At 38.0% G+C, this 22,829-nt stretch overlaps 1 protein-coding gene across 6 annotated transcripts in view; it reads left to right on the top strand.

Moving 5' to 3' along the window:
* Nucleotides 1-20,945, top strand: part of tln1 (talin 1) — a 162,314-nt gene extending 141,369 nt beyond the window's left edge. For 4 of the 6 annotated variants that reach the window (XM_043687343.1, XM_043687371.1, XM_043687336.1 and 1 more), the window contains 12 exons: nucleotides 104-229; nucleotides 3,291-3,407; nucleotides 4,425-4,610; nucleotides 7,630-7,737; nucleotides 8,831-8,833; nucleotides 10,664-10,769; nucleotides 12,698-12,822; nucleotides 13,904-14,029; nucleotides 14,863-14,925; nucleotides 15,140-15,322; nucleotides 18,800-18,928; nucleotides 19,370-20,945. In XM_043687343.1, coding sequence (XP_043543278.1) covers nucleotides 104-229; nucleotides 3,291-3,407; nucleotides 4,425-4,610; nucleotides 7,630-7,737; nucleotides 8,831-8,833; nucleotides 10,664-10,769; nucleotides 12,698-12,822; nucleotides 13,904-14,029; nucleotides 14,863-14,925; nucleotides 15,140-15,322; nucleotides 18,800-18,928; nucleotides 19,370-19,501 — 1,404 coding nt within the window. In that variant the 3' untranslated portion in view covers nucleotides 19,502-20,945. The remainder of the gene's footprint in view (nucleotides 1-103; nucleotides 230-3,290; nucleotides 3,408-4,424; nucleotides 4,611-7,629; nucleotides 7,738-8,830; nucleotides 8,834-10,663; nucleotides 10,770-12,697; nucleotides 12,823-13,903; nucleotides 14,030-14,862; nucleotides 14,926-15,139; nucleotides 15,323-18,799; nucleotides 18,929-19,369) is intronic. The other 2 variants (XM_043687380.1, XM_043687361.1) reach the window with 1 other exon arrangement.
* Nucleotides 20,946-22,829: the final 1,884 nt, after the last annotated feature.

Below are 22,829 nucleotides of genomic sequence, written 5' to 3'. Positions count from 1 at the left end.
ATATTTTAGGAACTGATCTTCTTTTTAAATAAATTTGAGCTGTCCGCTGTGTCAAAAGGTTATTTTATTTGCAAATAAGCAACCGTATGTTTGTTTCTCTCAGGTTGTGCTGATTAATGCAGTGAAAGATGTAGCAAAGGCCCTGGCAGATCTTATTAGTGCAACAAAAGGAGCATCAGGGAAAGCTTCAGATGATCCATCCATGTATAATCTCAAGAATGCTGCCAAGGTACTTACAGAATAAATAGCAAGGTTCTGTTTATACAATGTCTAACAGCAACCTTGGACCCAGCACATTTCTGATAGTAACAGCTGTCAGCATTTGGTAATATATACAATTATTACACAATTATTCCTCAAATGTGAGCCTATATATGAACAGGATGAGTTTGGTCAATTGGGAGCAAGTGAGCGTTGCAGATGCTGGAGATCAGAGACAGAGTGTGGTGCTGGTATAAAGCACAGCCAGTCAGGCAGCCTGACCAACTGTGCTTTTCCAGCACCACACTCTTCGACCTTAAGTTTGATCAATTGGCAAGTTCTGTGCTATCCTCCCCCTGAGAATTGTACATATTGGTAATTCTTCCTCCTGTCTAGCCAATTACGCCTAGTTAGAGTTCCTCCACTGACTGATCCAGTGAGTGGCATCAGTTATTAAAGCAAACTTTGCAGGTGTACAGCATGTTTAGCCCTGAAAACTATATCACAGTTCTTTGAATGATAGTGGTTATAAGTGATGTGGTTGCAATATGTACCTGTAGATGTTGGTAAGTTTTGAGAAGGCGGGTACAGGCACCGAGAGAGAAAGCAGTGTGAATGAGTTTACAAAGGGTGTAAAATGGCCGCGATAACTGAAACCTGTGCCAGAAATGGCAATATAGAAACTGAAGACAGGACAATGTTCCACTGGTAGAAAATGGAGGACACAGGGTCACAAGGACAGAAAGAGTTACATTTTGAAGCAGCAGGGTGGCAGGTTTTTAAATGCAGTGGCCCAGATATTCAATTTCCAGATTATCTGTGACCAGATGTAACAGGATGCGCATTGGAACCCCAGTGGATGTCCAAGTGTGCTGACCTACAGGGGAATTATCCAGAAACTTTTGATTTCTGATGGGCAAATCCTGTTTCCCATGACCCTCAGCAAATGTTCCTACGTCCAGCTCAGTCAGAGATTTTGGACATTTCTAATATAATTACCTGTTGCTGAAGAAAGATACTTTTCATCTTGCACTGATCAGAACAAGAAATATGAAGTAAAGAGAAAACATTTTGTACTGAGGGGGAAAGTGCTGATTCATTGGCAAATGGACTTTGATATGCCATAAACATTGTTTTCAAATATACACATAGAATATTGTACAAGCTGTAATATCATGTATATAAAATACACAAGATCCTGTCCTTTACAGAAAAAAGAAGCTCTCTGCCTTTTTCACAAAATAGGTGACAGCCAATTTCTCATTCATTTCTCAGGACAACACCTTAAGCAACCTGTGCCAAACTGTCCAATTTTAAAATTTAAACAAAGCTTGGTAGTGAATTGTCAGTGACCATTAAATGATGCATTATCCATGGCTACGCCTTTAATCAGATTCCACTTGCCAAACAATCAGCACTTTATCTTATACAGTACAAACATAGTTTTCCCTTTAATATTTCTTGATCAACCTGTTCAGAGATGTTGTTACACAATGCAGTAACAGGTGGGACTTGAACCCACTACCACTGCAAGATCCTTAGTATTTCTTGAAAATGACTGAGTGCCAAATAAAAAGTGATCAAGTGCAGTTGACTGAATAATCCAAAGCCTTGGTATTGAATGGCAAAATAGCTGCAAAATACTTAATCTCCGCTGATAGTGATGTACTTTACAAGTATACTCCATTATGAAAAATTGCAAACCAGATAAAACTTATTTAGTAATCTTCAAAAACCACAATCTTCTGTGACAGTACCTATTGTTTACACTACCTCTGTAATAGAACCATGTTTTTTATGGGCTAACAGTGAAGTCTCATGTGGGCCAATGGTGCATATTTACATTATGGACAGGTTTCAAAACAATATGCAAAGGGAGAGGAACATTAATTGTTACATTTAAGATTATCTTTATGACATTAATGTTTTGTTTTGCCAACTGCATTTTATAAAGAGTAAATTATCTTAGCGAGTTTTATAAGATTATCTTTCAGTTATCAATTCCTAAGTTGCTTATCTGGAAGCCAAAACTTCCACAAAAATCTTTCCATGAGTAACAGTTTAAGATTTTAGACCATAAGACTCGAGCAGAATTTAGGCCATTTAGCCCATTGAGTCTGCTCTGCCATTCCATCATGACTGATAAGCTTCTCAACCCCATTCTCCTGCTTTCTCCCCGTAACCCTTGATCCCCTTGATACTCAAGAACCTGTACCATAGTCTTAAATATACAATAGACAATAGGTGCAGGAGTAGGCCATTCAGCCGTTCAAGCCTGCAGCACCATTGAATATGATCATGGCTGATCATTCCTAATCAATATCCTGTTCCTGCTTTATCTCCATAACCCTTGACTCCACTATCTTTGAGAGCTCTATCCAACTCTTTCTTAAATGAATCCAGAGACGAGGCCTCCACTGCCCTCTGGGGCAGAGCATTCCACACAGCCACCACTCTCTGGGTGAAGAAGTTTCTCCCCATCTCTGTCCTTAATGGTCTACCCAGTATTTTTAAGCTGTGTCCTCTGGTTCAGCACTCGCCCATCAGCGGAAACATGTTGCTGCAGAAGCACCTCTTTGCTTCTATACTCAATCCCTCTTGTTGTGAAGGCCAGCATGCTATTAGCCTTCTTCACTACCTGCTGTACCTGCATGCTTGCCTTCATTGACTGGTGTACAAGAACACCCAGATCTCTCTGTACTGCCCCTTTACCTAAATTGATTCCATGAATTTACTGAATGACCTGGCTTCCTCAGCCTTCTGTGGCAATGATTCACCACTCTCTGGCTGAAGACGTCTCTCCTTATCTCCGTTCTAAAAGGTCTACCCTTTATTCTAAGGCTATGCCCTCAGGTCCTAGTCTCGTACCGATGGAAACATCTTCCCAACATCGACTCTATCCAGCCATTTGGTATTCTGTAAGTTTCAGTTAAATCCAACCCCCCCCCTTGTCCATTTCAGAATGAAAAGATATCGAAGGTAGTCTTTAGTTAAACATGGCAAATTTATTGTAGGTTGTTTAACAAAGTGACTAAGCTTAATTTTTCTTTTAGTTCTTGGACTGATATCCAGTACTTGTATCCTGTTAGGTTATGGTGACCAATGTGACTTCACTGCTGAAGACTGTAAAGGCAGTCGAAGATGAAGCTACTAGAGGAACACGAGCTCTGGAAGCCACTATTGAGCACATCCGTCAAGAACTTGCAGTATGTACTTCGTTTGCTTTTTATAATGGTAGTCAAATGTTTCCACTTCCTCATATCTTGTTAAATCATCTCGTTGGTTTTGTTCTCAGTGGGTACATCTGCATATTGTCAAATGTGTTAGTTAGTAGCTACAGATAACAGAATAATGCATACACCCAATGTTGTTTGTTTACTGAGCTAGTTTTTGGCTACATTACATTTTCTTGGCCTATCTCTAATGTGAGCTGGTGGGATTGTCTTACGAGCAGAGATTGAGGAAGTTAGGTCTATATTTTATCAAATTTCTAAAACTGAGAGGTGATTACATTGAAGCATACAAAATTCTTACACGATAGATTGTAGAAAAGACATTTTCCTCTCACTGGCAAGTTTAGAACCAGGGACATATAAGACTGAGATGAGGGGGATATTTTTCACTGCGAATCTTAGTGGAATTCTCTATCCCAGAGAGCAATGGAAGATCAATTATCGAGCATGTTCAAAACTGACATCAATAGGTTTGTGGAGTCTAATGACATGGAAAAATATGGATGTGGCAGAAGAAAGGAAAGCAGTTTTGGTGTAAACATGATTGGCTATGATTTAACCAAATGGTAAAGTCTGCTTGACGGGCTGAATGGCTTATTCGAAATCAGAGACTCCTCGGTTAGCCGAAAGGTGTTTCTCTTTTTTAGCAATAGATTAGGACTCACCCACAAAATAAAGTGGAAATGCCACTTTGTATTTATATTACTGTATGTCCTGAGCCTCCCAAACAGTTAATCAATACTTGCACAGAAAGGCTAAAAACTTTGGATCGTCTGCTACTGCAGAAAAATTCATGTCTCAAAAGGAATACCATAAAGGTTGTAAAGAGATCTAACTTCTCTACATTCTTTGCAAATGTTGGAGGTTCAAGATTATTATAAGAGTGATTTTAAAAGAAAAATGTTATTTCATGCATCTGAATGAAAAATGGATGAAATTAAAGCATTACAATTTTTTTAACTTGTTCACTTAACTCCTCTTATTCCTTAGGTATTTTCCTCAGCAGATCCACCACCTAAAACTTCTACACCTGAAGAATTTATCCGGATGACCAAAGGCATTACCATTGCAACTGCTAAAGCTGTAGCAGCAGGAAACTCCTGTCGTCAAGAGGATGTTATTGCCACTGCCAACCTTAGTCGCAAAGCTATTGCAGAGATGCTTCATTCTTGTAAGGTATCTAATAAGCCAAGCTTCAGCTGCGAAATAGTCATTCATCTTAATTGACAAAGAACTGGATAAAAGATGAAGCTTTAATTCTTAAAGGAGCATCTGAGTGTTACTTTTTATTTAAAGTGTTCTTGCTCTTTCTAAAGGAAAGATTGGTACTAAATATATCTTAGTTTCTTTTAAGTAAGTTCTTTGCAAACAATGGGAGAAGATATCAGGTCAAGATGACCTGAGAGCTCCTGGGAACTTCCTGATGAAGGGCTTTTGCCTGAAATGTTGATTCTCCTGCTCCTCAGATGCTGCTTGACCTGTGCTTTTCCAGCACCGCACTTTTGACTCTAATCTCCAGCATCTGCAGCACTTGCTTTCACCTAGCTCCTGGGAACTGTCCAATTCCCATAAAAACATTTTGTAAATTTGAATGCAGATTTCTTGACCTTCACACAAAGTTAGGAGAAATTGAGGACTGCAGATGTTGGAGATCAGAGTCTGGATTCCTGATGAAGGGCTTATGCCAGAAATGTCTATTCTCCTGCTCCTTGGATGCTGCCTGATCTGCTGTGCTTTTCCAGCACTCCACTCTTGACCCTTCACCCAGAGTTTTCTGGAATTGGTTGTTTTTTGGTTAGTCTGAAATGAAGATTTTTGGCTATTTGTGATGAAGCTACAAGGTTTATCCTCCGGATTATCACTGGAGCAGGAGGTTGGGAAAATACTTGAGGTTTTGCAAATTATGCTTGATTTTACTATAACAAAAGATTCTAAGCACTACTGACCAAACATACGCTTTATAGGCAACTTGTACTTTAAACTACAGAATGGAAAATACCCCCTTCACTTATAACACAACCAGCAAACCCACATCATGGGTATATTTAACCCTGTCCCTTAAGTAATTATTCAATTTTCCCCAACAAGATCCAAAGTGACTCTCAACTCAACAGGTTTTATTCTGTTCCTTTCCTTTCTCAGCCTAATAACTTCCAACTTCAGATTTGTAATTCACAGTGGGGAGATTTTCTGGTGATTCTCCCTCCAGTATTAGCTAGACAAATCTGTTAGCCTCATTTCAATTCCTCACAATTTGGCCTTCTCAGTTGAAGGGTTGCCAGTATTCTTTTGCGGTGAGGCTTAGAAGGTTTAGACCTTCTTTAGGTGTTCCTGGCTGACGCTGTCTTTCTGAGACTTTGAGACATCCTGTATGGGGAAAACCTTTGAGCTCATATCTATGGCAAAGTGCATCACATGAACATTATACCCTAGTAGAACCCAACTCTCTTTTATCTTCAATCTAAATAGACAGTTTAAAGCATACTGCTTACAATTCAACATTCTCAATGCGTAGCGAATTTTGAGAAGATTTGTAGCTCCGGTTGAAGTTTTGGATGTAGGTTTTCTCGCTGAGCTTGAAGGTTCATTTCCAGACGTTTCGTTACCCTACTAGGCAACATCTTCGGTGGGCCTCAGGCAAAGCAATGCTGAAAATACCTGCTTTCTATTTATATGTTTGGATTTCTTTGGATTGGTGATGTTATTTCCTTAGACCCCATCTACCACCCCCTGAGAAAAAGAACAGGAAGTTATTTCACCACAGGAAATAACATCACCAACCAAAGAAACCCAAACATATAAGTAGAAAGCAGGAAGTTTCAGCAGTGCTTTGCCTGAGGCCCACTGAAGATGTTACGTAGTAGGGTGATGAAATGTCTGGGAATGAACCTTCAAGCTCTGCGAGCAAACCTACATCCAAAATTCTCAATGCTTTTCCTGGGACTTTGGAGACTGCAGTCCAGCCATTGTTAAAACACAATGTTGCCATAGTCTCCAGATGTACATGTTGCCACATCCTTCCCAGAAAAACAATCTGCACTGCTTTAATTACTAACAGTTAAACCATTTAACCTTGCTGTCAGGTAGGCTTCAGAACAGGTTACATAAGTCTTTAATTCTACCTTAAGTCTTAACCTCAGAATTGTATCAGGAGACAAAAGAGTATGTCACCTTGGTTGATTTTCCCAGTACAGGTGGGTTTGTGTTGGTTATTTGTTAAATAACATTGAAATTGGTGATGAGAAAATTTAAGTTCTCCAATTTGATCAGTTGGGGGAAGGTTTGAGATGACAAATGACACCCATCACTTACCGAGGATTAAATAAGTGAAAATTACAGGTGGAAGTAAAAATAATTGCTCTTTGATAAATGCATGAGATTCTTTATTTTCAATACTCAATTTCTCCTCCGTTCAGAATTCATTTCTAAGCAATATTTCTTTTGATTTTTCTCCCAACTTCTAAAGTGTATAAAACCAACTGTTTTATAGTCTGATTGTATTTTGTCCTGTTCTTTTACCTGAAACCGCTGAACTTGGAAGTTTAGCTTCTCATCTATATTGTAAATGCAATTTGGTGTTGCTTTATTTTTATTTATTCCTGAAGTGAGCATGAGCTTTTGCTATCTGTCCCAAATTGCCTTTGAGAAGATGGTGAGCTCCCACCTTGAACTGTTGCAGTCTATGGAGTTTAGGTCCATCCACAATGCCGTTAGGGAAGGAATTCTAAGTTTTGACCTAGTGACCCTGAAGGAACAGTGATACAGTTCCAAGTCAAGATGGCAACTGATTTGGAGGCAACTTGCAGGTGATGGTGTTCCCATGTATCTATACTGTTCTTGTCCTTCCAGGTGGCAGAGGTTTTGCAGGTACTGTAGCAAGAGCCAATGGCATTATCTCTCCTATCATCTCGAATAATTGGGAATCAATTTAAACCAAACCAGTAAAACAGATTCAGTGCAGATGTTTCTAACATACATAGAATTATACAGCACAGAAACAGACCCTTCGGTCCAACTTGTCCAAGTTTCCCAACATAAACTAGTCCCATTTGCCATAACAGTGACATTTTTTCATGTCAGAAGTAAAATAAATTTTTGGGCGGTGCTGCTTGTGAAAACTGAAAAAGAGCCCATGGAAGGCTCTTGTGAGAACAAAGCCAGATAATTAACAGACTTTATTACTGCATTTTTATAGCAAGCAGCTTATCACCCAGAAGTCTCCAGCGACGTTCAGACCAGAGCTCTTCGTTTTGGCAAAGAATGTTCTGAAGGATACCTGACTCTACTGGAACATGTTCTTGTTGTAAGTAATCATTAAATTTGTACTGTCTTATAAATGCCTAAACTGGAATTAAATGAATGTGCAAACTTTATTATTCATCAGGTAGTTCTATTCTATTTGTTAAAGTATTAAAATTTCTAATTCTAAATCATTTTTCTTGAAAGCATTTTCATACAATTGTACAACATTAATGGATGCTATTAAGTGTCTGGTGTCAGCTCTTTGAAAGAGCTATTCAGTTGGTTTCATTCTGCATTTCTAGAGTACAGCCGTTATTTCTTTTACAAATATTTGATTCCTTTCTTAAAATGACTACTGAATCCGTTCCAGCAGTAATCTTTCAGGCAATGCATTTCAGATTGAGAAGTTCCTGTGTACAAGTAATTCTCCTCTTCCTTCTGGTTCTTTTGCTGATTACCTTAAATCTGCATCCTCTGGTTATAGATGCTCTTATCACTAGAATGATTTGTCCCTGTTTGCTCTATAGAAACCCCTCTAATTTTCAGCGCCTCTATTAAACCTCCCCTTAACTATCTCCAAGGAGAATCATCCCCATTTCTCTAAACTCTTTTTATAACTGAAGTCTGTCATCCCTGGTGCAATTCTGCAAAATTGTTGCAGCTTCTCCACAGCCTTGACTTTAATATGTATTTAATTGTTTTCTTCTCCCTTCCTCCACTTGTCCATTCCACCATCATTGAAGGTATTGATCATTTGGGTCAGTGGTTATTGGTCACTCTGCTAGATTCAGTTGCCCATCCCTAAGTGTAGACAATGGTTACTGACTGGCTGTTTGACTTATGTGAATCACAGCTGAGCTCAATTTGGACTTCAGCTACTTGTAACATTTTTCTGTGAAGTGACCAGGTGTGGGACCCTGGCTAACTTCGACTATGCCCCAACCCAGTGGAGCTGAAGCTAACTGTTGTTCCCCTGACACTGGTCATGGCAATCATGAACACGTTTTGGGAGTGGAACCTGAAATCTTCCAATTAGTCTCTTTAGAAGAGTTTTTCCTGACTTTTTATTGCTTTGTCCTGTTATGTTTTTGTTGAATTACCTCTGTCTCTTTTCCTCCTGCATTTCATTCTCATTCCTTCACTATATTTCAAAGCCGGTGAGTATCCTCCGTCACAGCAGCATTAAATAGCCTGGCTGTGTTTGAATGTTATGCATGAGTTTGTCCAAATATAGAGAATTTAAACATAATGTGGAATGGATCCTTCCTACAGACAGTGCTGCAGTTGCTGTGATGAAATGCGAAACAGCAGACTTCTCATATTGCCAAATATGTGCAGATTCATGGTTGCCATACCACCCTCTATTGGTGCTGTAAAAGTTCTAACCTGGGCTCCACTTACCACTCGGAAAATTAATGATCTCACAGAGCATGATGCCTTGATGAGGCAGGCCACATAATATTGGCAGATACTGATGACAGTGAATTCAACGACAAAATAGTTGAACAGGAAAGAATGAATGTTTATTGCCAATTAATTCATTTGCAATAAAATGTTAACATCTTTGATTTGTATAACCCTCCTACTAAACTTGTTTTGAGTTTCTTCAGATGTGTGACATGTGCATAAGGTACATTCTAAAGACATGACTGAGTTATGTCGATGTGAAACGATGCTGTCATTAGCCAATTTAAAACTTTGATTCTGGAATGAGAACTTCTTTTGAAGAAGTCAGAGGCCAATATGTCATGGGTATATAATTTAACTCCTCTGAAGTAGCTCTTTGTTTCCGTAGTGAAATGATTCTCTCCCTTTTGTTTTCTCTACAAGTTTGCTTGTATTTATAAGCACATCTGTTTGTCTTTCCTTCAGACTGACATAAGCTGCATTGATTTATGGATGGGGCTGAGATATTTTACAGCATGTATGTGTTCTGATCTCTAGCTAATTGCATGTATTGTATGTGTAACATGTTGCAGTTTCTACCATATATGTACTTTGAGGGACTTATTGTTGTTTTCTAAGAATAGACCATTTAACCCTCAAGCCTTGTTCTTCCATTGAATGATGTTCTGGCTGTTTTGCAACCCTACTCCATAAATGTATACTCTTGGGGCTTCTATTTAACAAAGATAATAATTAGGAAATAATCTTATGAAATTGTAAAATATTAAAATGCATACAATTATTGGAAGACTTCCATCATTCAGTGGGTTCTTTACTTCAACTGGCTACCTAAGAAAAGTACTGCAGGAAGACATGATTTGGAGGTGCTGGTATTGGACTGGGGGGTGTACAAAGTTAAATATCGCACAACAGCAGGTTATAGTCCAACAGGTTTATTTGGAAGCACTAACTTTCGGAGTGCTGCTCCTTCATCAGGTAGTTGTGAAATTGAGAGGAGCATTTAGAAAGATATTTACTACTCTTTGTAGATGATCCCTAGGCCTGACTTCTGAGTTCAGTCCCAGGAGGCACTGACTGCCTTGGCAAACCATTAGGTCCATAGATATCTTCAAGTATGGTTAAAGAATGACATGTTTGTTCTTTTATAATGAGGCAGATGGTGTAATTCTGTCTGGAAGTCTGTGCAATACCAATATTCTACCTTAATTCCTCAGGTATTTGCACAGATCCTTAAAGACCAGATGGGTGCTCTGCAAAGCAATATCTAGATGATTGTATGGCCATCGTGATCCTTCCTCACAAACTTGTGTAGACTTTCTTCGGCTCCACTTATGCATTTAGAAGTAATTAAACCAGTAAAGTTGCTAAATTGGTAAAAGCCTCTCAAACTTTTTGAAAGGGAATGGAGATTTGTGACGATAATTAAATTAAAAGCTAATCCTTTTCACTTTGTAACTTTGTTGTAGAGTAAACATGAGTGCCAAAGTGTGTGACATATATTGTTTAGCTAATTATATGATGATTATTTGTGAATTACCTTTTCTTCCCCTTCCATTCAGTATTTTTGATCTCCTTTCTAGATTCTTCAAAAGCCATCGACAGATCTCAAACAGCAGCTGGCAACATATTCAAAACGTGTGGCTGGTTCTGTCACAGAGCTCATCCAGGCTGCAGAGGCTATGAAAGGTAAGGAAGTGTTTTGCATTGAAGTTAAATCTTGGAGTTCAATGTATCATTATTGACACGTATAAAGAAAAGCACCTTGTTCAGAAAAAAACAAAATAGTCCCAAGTGAAGGCGGGGATCAAGTCTAGTATTGGGTAGTGTTGGGTTCTAATGTACTGGTGATGTAACTTGTTCTCTTTAAAATATAATACAGAAGATAATTTTCATGAGCAGCTGCCCAACTTTATAGCTGTTTTAAAGCTAATATTACTGTTAAGGACAGAAGGAACTGCCTTCATAGTTGGTATGTTACTAATTTTAAGGCTTATGGGGAGATAAACAGATAAATGGAATTGAGGCTATAATCTAATCTGAATGATAAAGCAGGCTTGAAGGACCAAATGGCCAACTTTAGTTCCTAATTCTTGTGTTATATTGTGAAGTACTACTCACTGAAGACCAAACATATTCCATATTGAAACTTAATTTGAAGTGAAACAAAGTGAATCCTAGCCCTGGTGCTGGTGCTGGTGCTGGTGCTGGTGCTACTGCCCTGACCAACATTCTTTCCCTCTTCACCCATCCCCCCAACCAAAAGAAAGCAAAAGGGAGTGATTAGCTAATTGATCTAATGATCTAAATTAATCTTTAATTTTATTACTGATCATTTCAGCTAAGTTCTTCAGATGCTGGCAATCATCTTCAGGTTCCAAAGAAGAGCTATCTTGGACTCAAAAAATAATGTTATTGTAGAATTTTTGTTTGAGTTGGTTAGTTGATCCTCTGTTCAGGAAATCTTTCATTGTTGCAGTTACATTTTTATATTTGAACAAGCACATTAAATAAAACAATCTGACATCTTTAATTTTAACTCAACTTTTTGTGAACTAAATGTACTTCTACATCAGGCATTCATTTTGGCAAAGTGAAGGAATTTGGTTGGGTACACTCCAAAGTAACAAAATTAACATCTCACTGTTGTGCAGTAGTTCAAAACACATAGGAAGGAAATTTATACACCAGAAATTCCTTTGCACTGAATTAATGTGATAAATTTTAAGACTGATAATTTGATAGTTTATGAATAGCTTTCCAAGATATGTTGGTGAACAATTTGTAACGATGTCGTCATTTTAGAGATCTACATGTCTGAATGACTTTATATGGATTTTTTGAGTGAACCTATTGAAGCCACAAAATTCTGGATGAAAATATGTGCTGAAGTAGATAATAATGTGCTGGAGAGTTTGCCTTAGTTGTGGGTTGTGGCAAATCTGTACTGAGTTTTCTATGATTCATAATAACCAGCCACAGTCTAGCAATTATGTTCTATTTAGTTTTTTTAATCTTTTATAGGCGTTGAAAAGGCAGCCTTTTCATTGATTCTATAATTATTTGGATTGATTATTAAATTATTGCCTTCAATTGTTTATTGCATTCCAATTTCAAAATAATAAATAGGATGAACTTTCTCAGACAAAAACTGCCAAGAATAGTTTCTATTTTATGCTCCAGATTTTTGCAAATGGTAAAAGTAAAAGCCTTGAGCCTTGTATATATGGATTAACTTTAACACTTTCTGCACTTTTTTATGATGTGATCTGTGCACAATTCTGGATAGAAATTGAGTTATGATCTTCAATTTCAATTCTGCCTACCAGACCTTCACTGATGTCTAGTAATGCAGATCACCCATGTCACTGGGACTCTAGTTCCATGCTATTTAGAATGCTGCTGCCAAAGCTGGTCAATGCCAGGTCGTAGTACTAAATACAGTGCGGATCGTTTTGGATGACTATTGTATTTTCTTGGAGAACTATTATTCAGGCCAGTCGCAATATGCACATAAAAATAGAGGAGGCTATTGAACAATGCAAACATTACAAGAAAATTATTTAAGAAATTGCTCTTGGTTGATCAATTTTTGCTTTATCCCTCACATTTGTTAGGCACAGAATGGGTGAATCCTGAAGATCCAACAGTTATTGCTGAGAATGAGTTGCTGAGAGCTGCTGCAGCTATTGAGGCAGCTGCCAAGAAACTTGAACAGCTGAAACCAAGAGCTAAACCCAAGGTGAAAAAATATCTATATAATGAAACAAAAACTGCATTATTTTTTTTTTCCTGGGTTTATTGATCTAGTCAGTGATTTACTGCTATGTGGAATAGTACGTTATTTCCTGGTAATTTTGTTTCGAAGTCATTATGTTGGTCTACTGCTGATATAATGAATGTATTCAATGCGAATTTGGGCTGCGTAAATAGAGTTTGATTCACAATCTTTTGAGCTAGTGGACTTCAGCTGGGATTGTATCAAGGATGCTAGAGTTGACCTTGACATTGTGATCTTTATCTAGTGAGAACTCCAAGTAAATACAGGGACGTTAGGAGACTACTGGATCTAACCCTACCATTCCCTATAGTCTGATAACCTCTTACATTTGCTGTTGAGACTTGCACCTTTGCAGTGAACCTGAGGATCTTTATAACCAAGAATTCAAAAACTGAAGAGATTGGAATGTACTGACAGTGCAGGAGACCAACTGCTCAGTAATTGAAATTGATCTCATTTAAACTATTCAAGCCTGTAATTCTTATGACCTTGATATTACAGAAGCTTTTTAGCCTTTGTATGAAGTCTGATGTAAATGTTCTGACTTGAGCGTAACTCCAGATACAATTTCTACATAGTGGATTATTTCAACAACAAATATGTATATAGAATAATCAATATTTTGTGACCAAAACCTTTCACTATACAAATAATGTTACAAGAGACTGTCTGATATGTTTGCTATATTAGGTTGTTAACTAAAACTCAACTATATATCAAACATATTTGTACAGTTTCTTGACTTCACAGCATTTTGTTTTTTATTTGTTTATTAGAAAACCTAGAATTTATTTTTCATGTTTTCTACTCAACTTTTTATCTAACACCTTTGTAGTATACTGTAGAATGCAACCTACTGAAGTTTCGTTTACAGGACTTTAGTTTACATTTTGGCACAAGTTCACCAAATTCCTCAGCTACTCTTGAATTCAAACTCATTTTGTTTGAGTTTTGATGTGACAGTGTATTGCAAATTAATATTGTATCTTTTCAATATATTTCCATTGGCATCTAATCTTTTGTAATTTTCTTTGTCCAACAGCAAGCAGATGAAAGTCTTAACTTTGAAGAACAGATCCTAGAAGCAGCCAAGTCAATCGCAGCAGCAACCAGTGCCCTCGTGAAAGCTGCATCTGCTGCTCAAAGAGAGCTTGTGGCACAAGGCAAGGTAAGAAGTAACTGTGTCACATTAAGTTAGTTCTGCACTAACGTGCGTTTCGTCAGCGTGAATTGGCTATGGCATGATTAACCAATTGTGGGCGTTGTTTGGATAACACAAACTTTCTGCTGAATCGGTATAGCGATTTTCTATAGCAATCTTCTACAACATGATTTTCTATAGTGGTTTTCCATAGCATGATTTTTTATAGCGCGATGTCACAGTGGAATATAGCTGTCGTGTCATAGCAGAACAACCTGTATTTAATGAGTTTTCCTCAATGCATCACTGCCTGCTTTCAAGACAATTTGATAATGCCTGTGGGAAAAAAACACAAGTGTCAGCATAAGATTGAAATGAAAAAAATGGGAGGAAATTGTTTTAAACACCAAGTAATTTTTTTCAGGAAAGCATGTAAAATGTTCTCAGTATAAAACCACAGTGTAATTTTGTATCAATTTAGTAATGTGTAAAATAGTTTCATTTCAACAGCTGGTATTAGGACCAATGCACCCCAGATTTGTTTTGGGATCAATAAACTACTTTAGCTATTGTAACAAGACTAGTTGTTAATGTGCTTTCTATTCCTCCCCCTTTATTTAGAAAGGGTATTATGTTTCACCAAGCTTACTTAAATGTGCTCACCTGAATAAGTTGTTTCATTGTAAGGTGATGAATCTAAATAAAAGCATGGCAAATGTTGGAGTGTGAGGGCTCTAATGACGATGCTAGTGTTCTGCCAAAGATCTTGATTCAAGTAGAACCTTCCACAGGGATATGTCACGATATGTCTGACCAGGTTGGTTTTTAAAACTTCAAGAAGGATTTCTTTTCCACCACAGGTTGGAGCTGTACCAGCAAATGCAGTGGATGATGGCCAGTGGTCCCAAGGCCTCATTTCAGCAGTGAGTACAATAAGATACCATCTTCTCCACTTCCAATGTAATCAACTTGAGCATTAATTATTAGGTGACCTGACTCGCTATAATTTTTACAAAACAATGAGACAATATTGCATTTTGTTGTTGTAATTTTTAAACTAAAATAAGTTTTTGATGTAGAACAGATTATGCAAATTTGAATTTCTTTTTCAACCTAAATAAAACTCTCCTCTTGTAGGCTCGAATGGTTGCTGCTGCTACAAGTAGTTTGTGTGAGGCGGCTAATGCAGCAGTTCAGGGTCACGCCAGTGAGGAGAAGCTGATCTCTTCAGCCAAACAGGTGGCAGCATCCACAGCTCAACTTTTAGTGGCCTGCAAAGTGAAAGCTGATCAAGATTCAGAGGCCATGAGGAGACTCCAGGTATCTAATGTATATCTATCATGTGAACAAATTTATGCAAGAAAAAGTTTAAAAAGAAATCACATCTGAAAATACAATTGACACACACAAATGTATGCATATATTCTTCTCCCTACTTCTCTATCATCATAAAGGATGAGCAGAGACTAATATTCTATCGTATTTCTAACGGCGCAGATATGGTTAAACAGTGCAGGATCATTGCGGATACAATAGTGGAGGTGCAAAAACAAAAGCTTGTTCATTTTTGTAAATGAGTCACAGCCATTTGGATGTGGCCACAATTATTGTGTTGTGTGTGAGAATCCATTTTGTTGTAACATCATTTTGAATATTTGTTTACTAAATTTGTGACCCACTTTCAAAAATCAGAGCAAGAGAATATTTTGTATTAAGGATATCAGATGAGGAGCTACATAATAACTTTGGAGAAGTTCAGTCAGTTCTTCCTTCTAGATAGAAAGGGAAAGTGCAAGAATAGCCAGACATATTAACAGGTGAGGAATAGAGGGATATGGACCATGTACAAGCAAATGGGATTAGTTTAGAATGGCATCATGGTTGACACAGACTTGGTGGGCTGAAGAGTGTGTTCCTGTGCTGTACTGTTCTATGTCGTCTTGTTCACTTAACTACTGATGGTGGCCACACTAATTTGTTTATTTGCCTTTTATAAAAGGGAAGCCTGTGACTTGATTTTTCTCTGAATATACTCGAGATTTCCTTTAAACTTTTGGCTTTCGTTTTAATCAGATTATTTTTCAATACTTAAATAATCCATGATTCCATATCATTATTTAATTTTGTCCTTTTTCATGCTTTTTTATTTTCTTTGTTTTTGTTCTAAAATATTTAATCAATCTTTTCAATGAATTAGTCAAGTGAGAAACATTTCCGTTAAAGTTTGGTCTGTTGTGTATTGTGCTTTTGAAATGCCCTACTTTTTACTTTTGGATATTGTAAAACAATACACACACTTCTGCATAATTTTAGCATATTGTCCTTTAGTGACAGAAATATTGTATTCATAGAATCCTTAAAGTGTGGAAACAGGCCATTTGGTTCAACAGGTCCACGCCAAAAAGCATCCCACCCAGACCCATTCCCCTGCATTGTCCATGACTAATCCATCCAATCTGCACATCCCTGAACACCTAACCTGCATATCTTTGGATGGTGGAGGAAACCAGAGTACCCAGTGGAAACACACACAGACACTGGGAGAATGTGCAGACTCCACACAGACTGAGGGTGGAATTGAACCTAGGTCCCTGGTGCTGTGAGGCAGCAGTGCTAACCACTGATCCACTGTGCCACAATCCTGAGATTACTACTCTGTTCATCCTGCCTTTTAGCTTCAACTTAACTTCCTATATTCACTTTTCAGGTCCCCATCACTTTTCATAGATCATAGAACAGCACAGTACAGTACAGGCCCTTTGGCCCTTGATGTTGTGCCGTCATTTTATCCCACTCTAAGATCAAGTTAACCTACATACCCTTCATTTTACCATCTTCCATGTGCCTATCCAAGAGTCACTTAAATTCCCAAATGTATCTGACTCTACTACTACCACAGGCAGTGCATTCCACACACCCACCACTCTGCGTAAAGAACCAATCTTTGACATCTCCCCTAAACCTTCCTCCAATTACCTTAAGATTTATGCCCCCTCGTGATAAGCCTTAGTCCTTCAATCCAGGCAGCATCCTGGTATATCTCCTCTGCACCCCCTCTAAAGTTTCCATGTCCTTCCGATATTGAGGCGACTAGAACTGAATACAAGATGCCAAGTATGGTCTAACCAGGGCTGTATACAGCTGCAGCATGATCTCACGGCTCTTAAACTCAATCCCCTTGCTAATGAAAGCCAACACGCAATACACCGCCTAACAACCCTATCAACGTGGTTGGCAACTTTGAGGAATCTATGGACATGGACCCCAAGATCCTTCTGTTCCTTCACACTGCCAAGAATCCTGCCTTTAACCCTGTATTCCGCATTCAAATTCAACCTTCCAAAGTAAATGACTTCACACTTGTCCAGGATGAACTCCATCTGCCACTTACCTGCCCAGTTCTGCATCCTGTCAATGTCCTATTGCAACTTACAACAGCCCTCCACACTATCCACCAATCCTCCAACCTTTGTGTCATCAGCAAACTCACTAACTCACCCTTCTGCTTCCTCATCCAAGTCATTTATAAAAATAACAAAGAGCAGAGATCCCAGAACAGATCCCTGTGGAACCAAGCTCCAGGCTGAATACTTTCCATCTACTTCTACCCTCTGTCTCCTTTGGGCCAGCCAGTTCTGTATCCAGACAGTTTTACGTCTGTGGTAGTCAAATCATTGGAGAGGATTCTGAGAGACAGGATTTATTATTACTTGGAGAACCATCGTTTGAATAGAGATAGTCAGCATGGTATTGTACAGTATATTGTATAGAAAGATCCAGTTTGACATTGAGTCTATGCTCTGTTATGGACTGACAACATCAAAGTGGAATGGAGTACTGAAATTAACCTCAAATGTCCTCAAGCTAGGAACTAATTAGTTTGAGTTTCCTGTTTCTGATCAGTGACTGTTATTAGTGCAAGGATTGAACTCTCTTTTTTAGAATGGTTTGTTGGCAATCAGTGTTTAGATTACCATTTGATACGTTGTCACTTGAATGAAGGGCATTCAAGAGAATGGTACTACAGCAAGGTGTAAGAGTGTGTTCTACTATTTAGTCTGTCTCAGGAGAGGAAGGCCAAGAAGTTCAGGATGTCCCAACATGCAATTCTTTTTCAAATTCCATCATTAGCTAAAGTCTCTCAATGCTGTCAAGCACTTGGAAAATTTGAGTTCTTCATGTGAAATCCCAGTTACCTTGGAAAGCAATGAATTAATTTAACTAGTCTGATGATAGTTAAAGCCCCTATGAAAAAAGGACAGAAGTAGGCCACTTTGCCCATTTAGTCTGCTCCACCATTCAATGAGATCATAGCTGATCTGATAATCCTCAACTCCACTTTCCTGCCTTTTCCCCTAAAATTCAATCCTCAGTTCCCTTACTGATTAAAATATCTGTCTATCTCAGCCTTGAAAAAATTACTCTTTCAAACCCTTGCTTAACTTTCTGGGGGTTAGGTGGAACTGTTGATTTGAAGTTCATCAGAACAGCCATAATCATAAATGACAGAGCAGGCTTGAGGGGCTGAATGATCTACTGCTTCTAAAGTATGTTCATTTAATGCTTATGTTTTGACATTTGGTTTTGGAATATGATTTTGCAGGATAACATTTTTATAACTTGCATTACCAATAGTTTTAATGCCAGTTTATTTCTGCTAATTATAATTATTGTTCAGGAGTAGAGCTTTTATTGTGGAAGTCCATAGGCAGAAGTTCTCCCAATGTTGCTCCAACATGTAGACAGTGTTGTGCGAGCATTTTCATTTTGACTCTTAGTCTGCACCTTTTTTTGTAGACTGCAGGTAATGCTGTGAAGAGAGCATCTGACAACCTGGTGAAGGCTGCGCAGAAGGCTGCAGCATTCAATGAGCAAGAGGAGGAGAATGTTGTGGTGAAGAGTAAGATGGTCGGTGGTATTGCGCAGGTGAGTGAATAAATTAAGCTGGGGAGGTGTTGTGCTACTGGATCAGCAAATCAAAGCCCATTCATTCAGATTCCTTCATGAAGTTTCTAGAATTTGAATTCAGTTCAATAAAGTTACAAGTACAAAGGAAGCAGCCAGACTATATTAAATATCCAATTGGTCACCAGTATCCTTTTGGAAAAGAAATCTGCTGTGCTTTTCCAGTGGGGCCTATGAACGATTCCATTGTCACACCAGCATGATTGACAGTCTCTTAATGTTCCTCGATAACAACATTGCAATGAGCATGTTGTCATCTCACTGTCAAGGAGAAATGGCCAGTCAATGCATCCTTGCCAGCGAATATCCACCTCCTGAGAATTGAGTAATTGAAAATTGCATCTTTCTGTGACGTTACTATGATGTATTAATAGGAACTTTATTTGTCTCTTTCTTGAACAGATTATTGCAGCCCAGGAAGAAATGCTGCGAAAGGAGAGAGAACTTGAAGATGCCCGTAAGAAACTAGCACAAATTCGGCAGCAGCAATATAAATTCCTTCCTTCAGAACTTTGTGACAAAGAGGAAAATTAATTGCAATCTACTAAAACAGCTAACATCTAATCTCGGCCAGGCATCTACAGCTAAAGATTTGAGCTAAATAAATCGGCCAGATTCTTTTTAAAATGTCATGCAATAAGTTCTTTTGTAATTTTGCAATTTGTATGCTAACGGTGCAATAGGCGATTCACTTGCTATGTTTTTCTTTATCCTATAAAAATTTGTTCAGCACATGTTCAATCATGTTAAACATGTTATATTTGCTCTTGAGCACAGAACAGAACGATTAGTATCTGCATGTGCATCAGCACTGGTATGAGAAATGCAATCTATGGTTGCAGTATTGATGCAAATTTGCTGTAAAGCCTGTGTATGATATCTTTTTTTTTTAAGTACTTGGGGTCCGAAGGTATATTTGATTATTCCAAAGATGTTGCAGAAGAGCTGTGTGTCCCAGTAGTGAATGGTTTAAAGCCAGTACAAACAGGGAGTTAATAAATGGGACAACCGAAACAGTATGTCACATTCATGAATTCTAAACTCCACGGTGACTAGATGATACATATCATTAAAATTCCATAATGGAAAAATACTCCCTATAATAGTAATATTGCCTTAAATTGGGTCGGAAATACTGTGTTTTGGGGGAAATTAATGTTACTTTCTATTTTTTAACCAGATGTACATGAATTAGACAGTATTTTAGCAGGGTGCCTTACAATCAGACAGTGCTTGTTTAATCTACTTCTGGCCTTTAAAACTGCTGTGTTTCCAGGAAAGATTGGAATATTTTTCCATTAAAAGAGTGCAAGTTCAAAATTTGTTGTGCTCCAAAAATTTATGTTTTGAAAATATTTATAGGTGTTGCCTATAATTAATTTAAAACCATTTGAACTGCAAGCTCAGTGGGACATATTTAGCAGTTTAACAAAAAAGATGAAGATGCTCCTTCAATTTTTAATTGCTGTCATTCAACTAACTTTGTGTCCTATGTGGTCCCTTGCATAAGCCTTCACATTCTCTTGTTTTAGCACATTACATACAAGTGCTTGTATTTGTTTGTTAAGTAAGTGGACTTCTTAATTGCAATAACATAAATTAATATATGCACTTAATGGTGTGCATCTTTCAACTTAGATCTGTGTTCTTGTGATCAAGTTTACATTCTGCATTAATGGGAATGTTTAGGCAATTATGCATCATTTTTCTATGGTTCCTGGAAGCATGCATTTTAGGCCTTTCTAGGATTCTTCAAATACCAAGTCTATTTCTATATCTAGTTTGCAGAATTTGCCTCGTTCATGTTATTCCTGCAAATATAACTTGTTACTTATGCTCCATTGCCTTTAAATATCACTTTATTTTGATACAACATGCTTCTAATAACAGGTGATGAATACCAACTTTCCAATACTTTTGATGGCTACTTGTTTTTATTTTACAATTTATTTGGTTAATAAAGTCTGTTTCCACTATGGCTTGGACTTTGTGCATTTTTCAACTTTATTTTACTACTTTGATTAAGAAGGTCCCTGAGATACTTAACATTAGGGTCTGTTTATTCAGACTGTTCCTACTATTGTTTTAAAATTTATTTCCTTTCATTTAACTATGCTTTTAATGTGATCTGTTTAAAATGTACTAATGTAGAATCCTCTTCGAGACTAAAATTGGAACGTATGAATGCTAATAGAATTGAGTTCATTAATATATTCTGTTTTCAATATCAAGTAAAAATCAACCCCTTATCAATAATGCACATTTCTATAACTCTGTCTTGTCTATCCATCTTGGTACCTTGTACTGTACACAGTGTCTTTGTATCAACCTCATGTTAACACAAACTCATCAAGCAATGAATGCCCACTTAAGGGCCTCCTACTTCTGCCTCTGGTATCCACCTAGTTTGGTGCCCCGTCTGGAGAATAGACAAACATCGGGCTTCTCCACCACCACATAGGTAGTATTATATTATTTATTTCCATTAACTAGAAAATAGGAACAGGAGTAGGCCATTCAATATGATTATTGCTGATCATCCAACTCCGTATCTGTTCCTGCTTTCTCACCTTTCAATCCCTTTAGCACTAAGAATTGTATCTAACTCTTTATTGAAAACATTCAATATTTTGGGCACAACCACTTCCTGTGTCAGAGAATTCCATAGGTTCACCACTCTTTTCTCAGTCCTAAATGGCCTACACTGTATCCTTAAACTGTACCCATGGTTCAGGACTCCCCAGTCATCAGGAACATAGTTCCTGCATACCTTGTCTAATTCAGTTAGAATTTTATAGCTTTCTGTGTGATCACCATCATCACTCTTCTAAATTCCAGTGAATATAGTCCACATTGATCCAATCTCATTTTATATGTCAGACGTGCCATCCCAGGAATTAGTCTGGTAACCATCTATTGCACTCCCTGCAAAGCCAGAACATCCGTTCTCTAATAAGGAGAATATTAACCCTTTAGTCTCTGAAATAAGGCAGGGCAGGTGACTGAGGTGTCGGATAGGGGGTGGGGAGGTGGCTTTTGGGGCCAGTGACCATAATTCTATTAGATTTAAAATAGTGATGGAAAAGGATAGACCAGATCTAAAAGTTGAAGTTCTAAATTGGAGAAAGGCCAATTTTGATGGTATTAGGCAACAACTTTCGAAAGCTGATTGTTCGCAGGTAAAGGGACGGCTGGAAAATGGGAAGCCTTCAGAAATGAGATAACAAGAATCCAGAGAAAGTATATTCCTGTCAGGGTGAAAGGGAAGGCTGGTAGGTATAGGGAATGCTGGATGACTAAAGAAATTGAGAGTTTGGTTAAGAAGGAAGCATATGTCAGGTATAGACAGAATAGATCGAGTGAATCCCTAGAAGAGTATAAAGGAAGTAGGAATATACTTAAGAGGGAAATCAGGAGGGCAAAACGGGAACATGAGATAGCTTTGGAAAATAGAATTAAGGAGAATCCAAAGGGTTTTTACAAATGCATTAAGGACAAAAAGAGAGAATACAGGCCCCTCAAAGATCAGCAAGGCAGACTTTGTGTGGAGCCGCAGAAAATGGGAGAGATACTAAATGAGTATTTTGCATTAGTATTTACTGTGGAAAAGGAGATGGAAGATATAGACTGTGGGGAAATAGATGGTGATATCTTGCAAAATGCCCATATTACAGAGGAGGAAGTTCTGGATGTGTTGAAACTGGTAAAGGTGGATAAAACGCCAGGACCTGATCAGGTGTACCCGAGAACTCTGTAGGAAGCTAGGGAAGTGATTGCTGGGCCTCTTGCTGAGATATTTGTATCATCAATAGTCACAGGTGAGGTGCCAGAAAACTGGAGGTTGGCAAACGTGCCACTGTTT

This window comes from Chiloscyllium plagiosum, chromosome 1, assembly GCF_004010195.1.
Source record: "Chiloscyllium plagiosum isolate BGI_BamShark_2017 chromosome 1, ASM401019v2, whole genome shotgun sequence".
Taxonomy (NCBI): domain Eukaryota; kingdom Metazoa; phylum Chordata; class Chondrichthyes; order Orectolobiformes; family Hemiscylliidae; genus Chiloscyllium; species Chiloscyllium plagiosum.
This window is presented reverse-complemented; position numbering and strand designations above follow the sequence as displayed.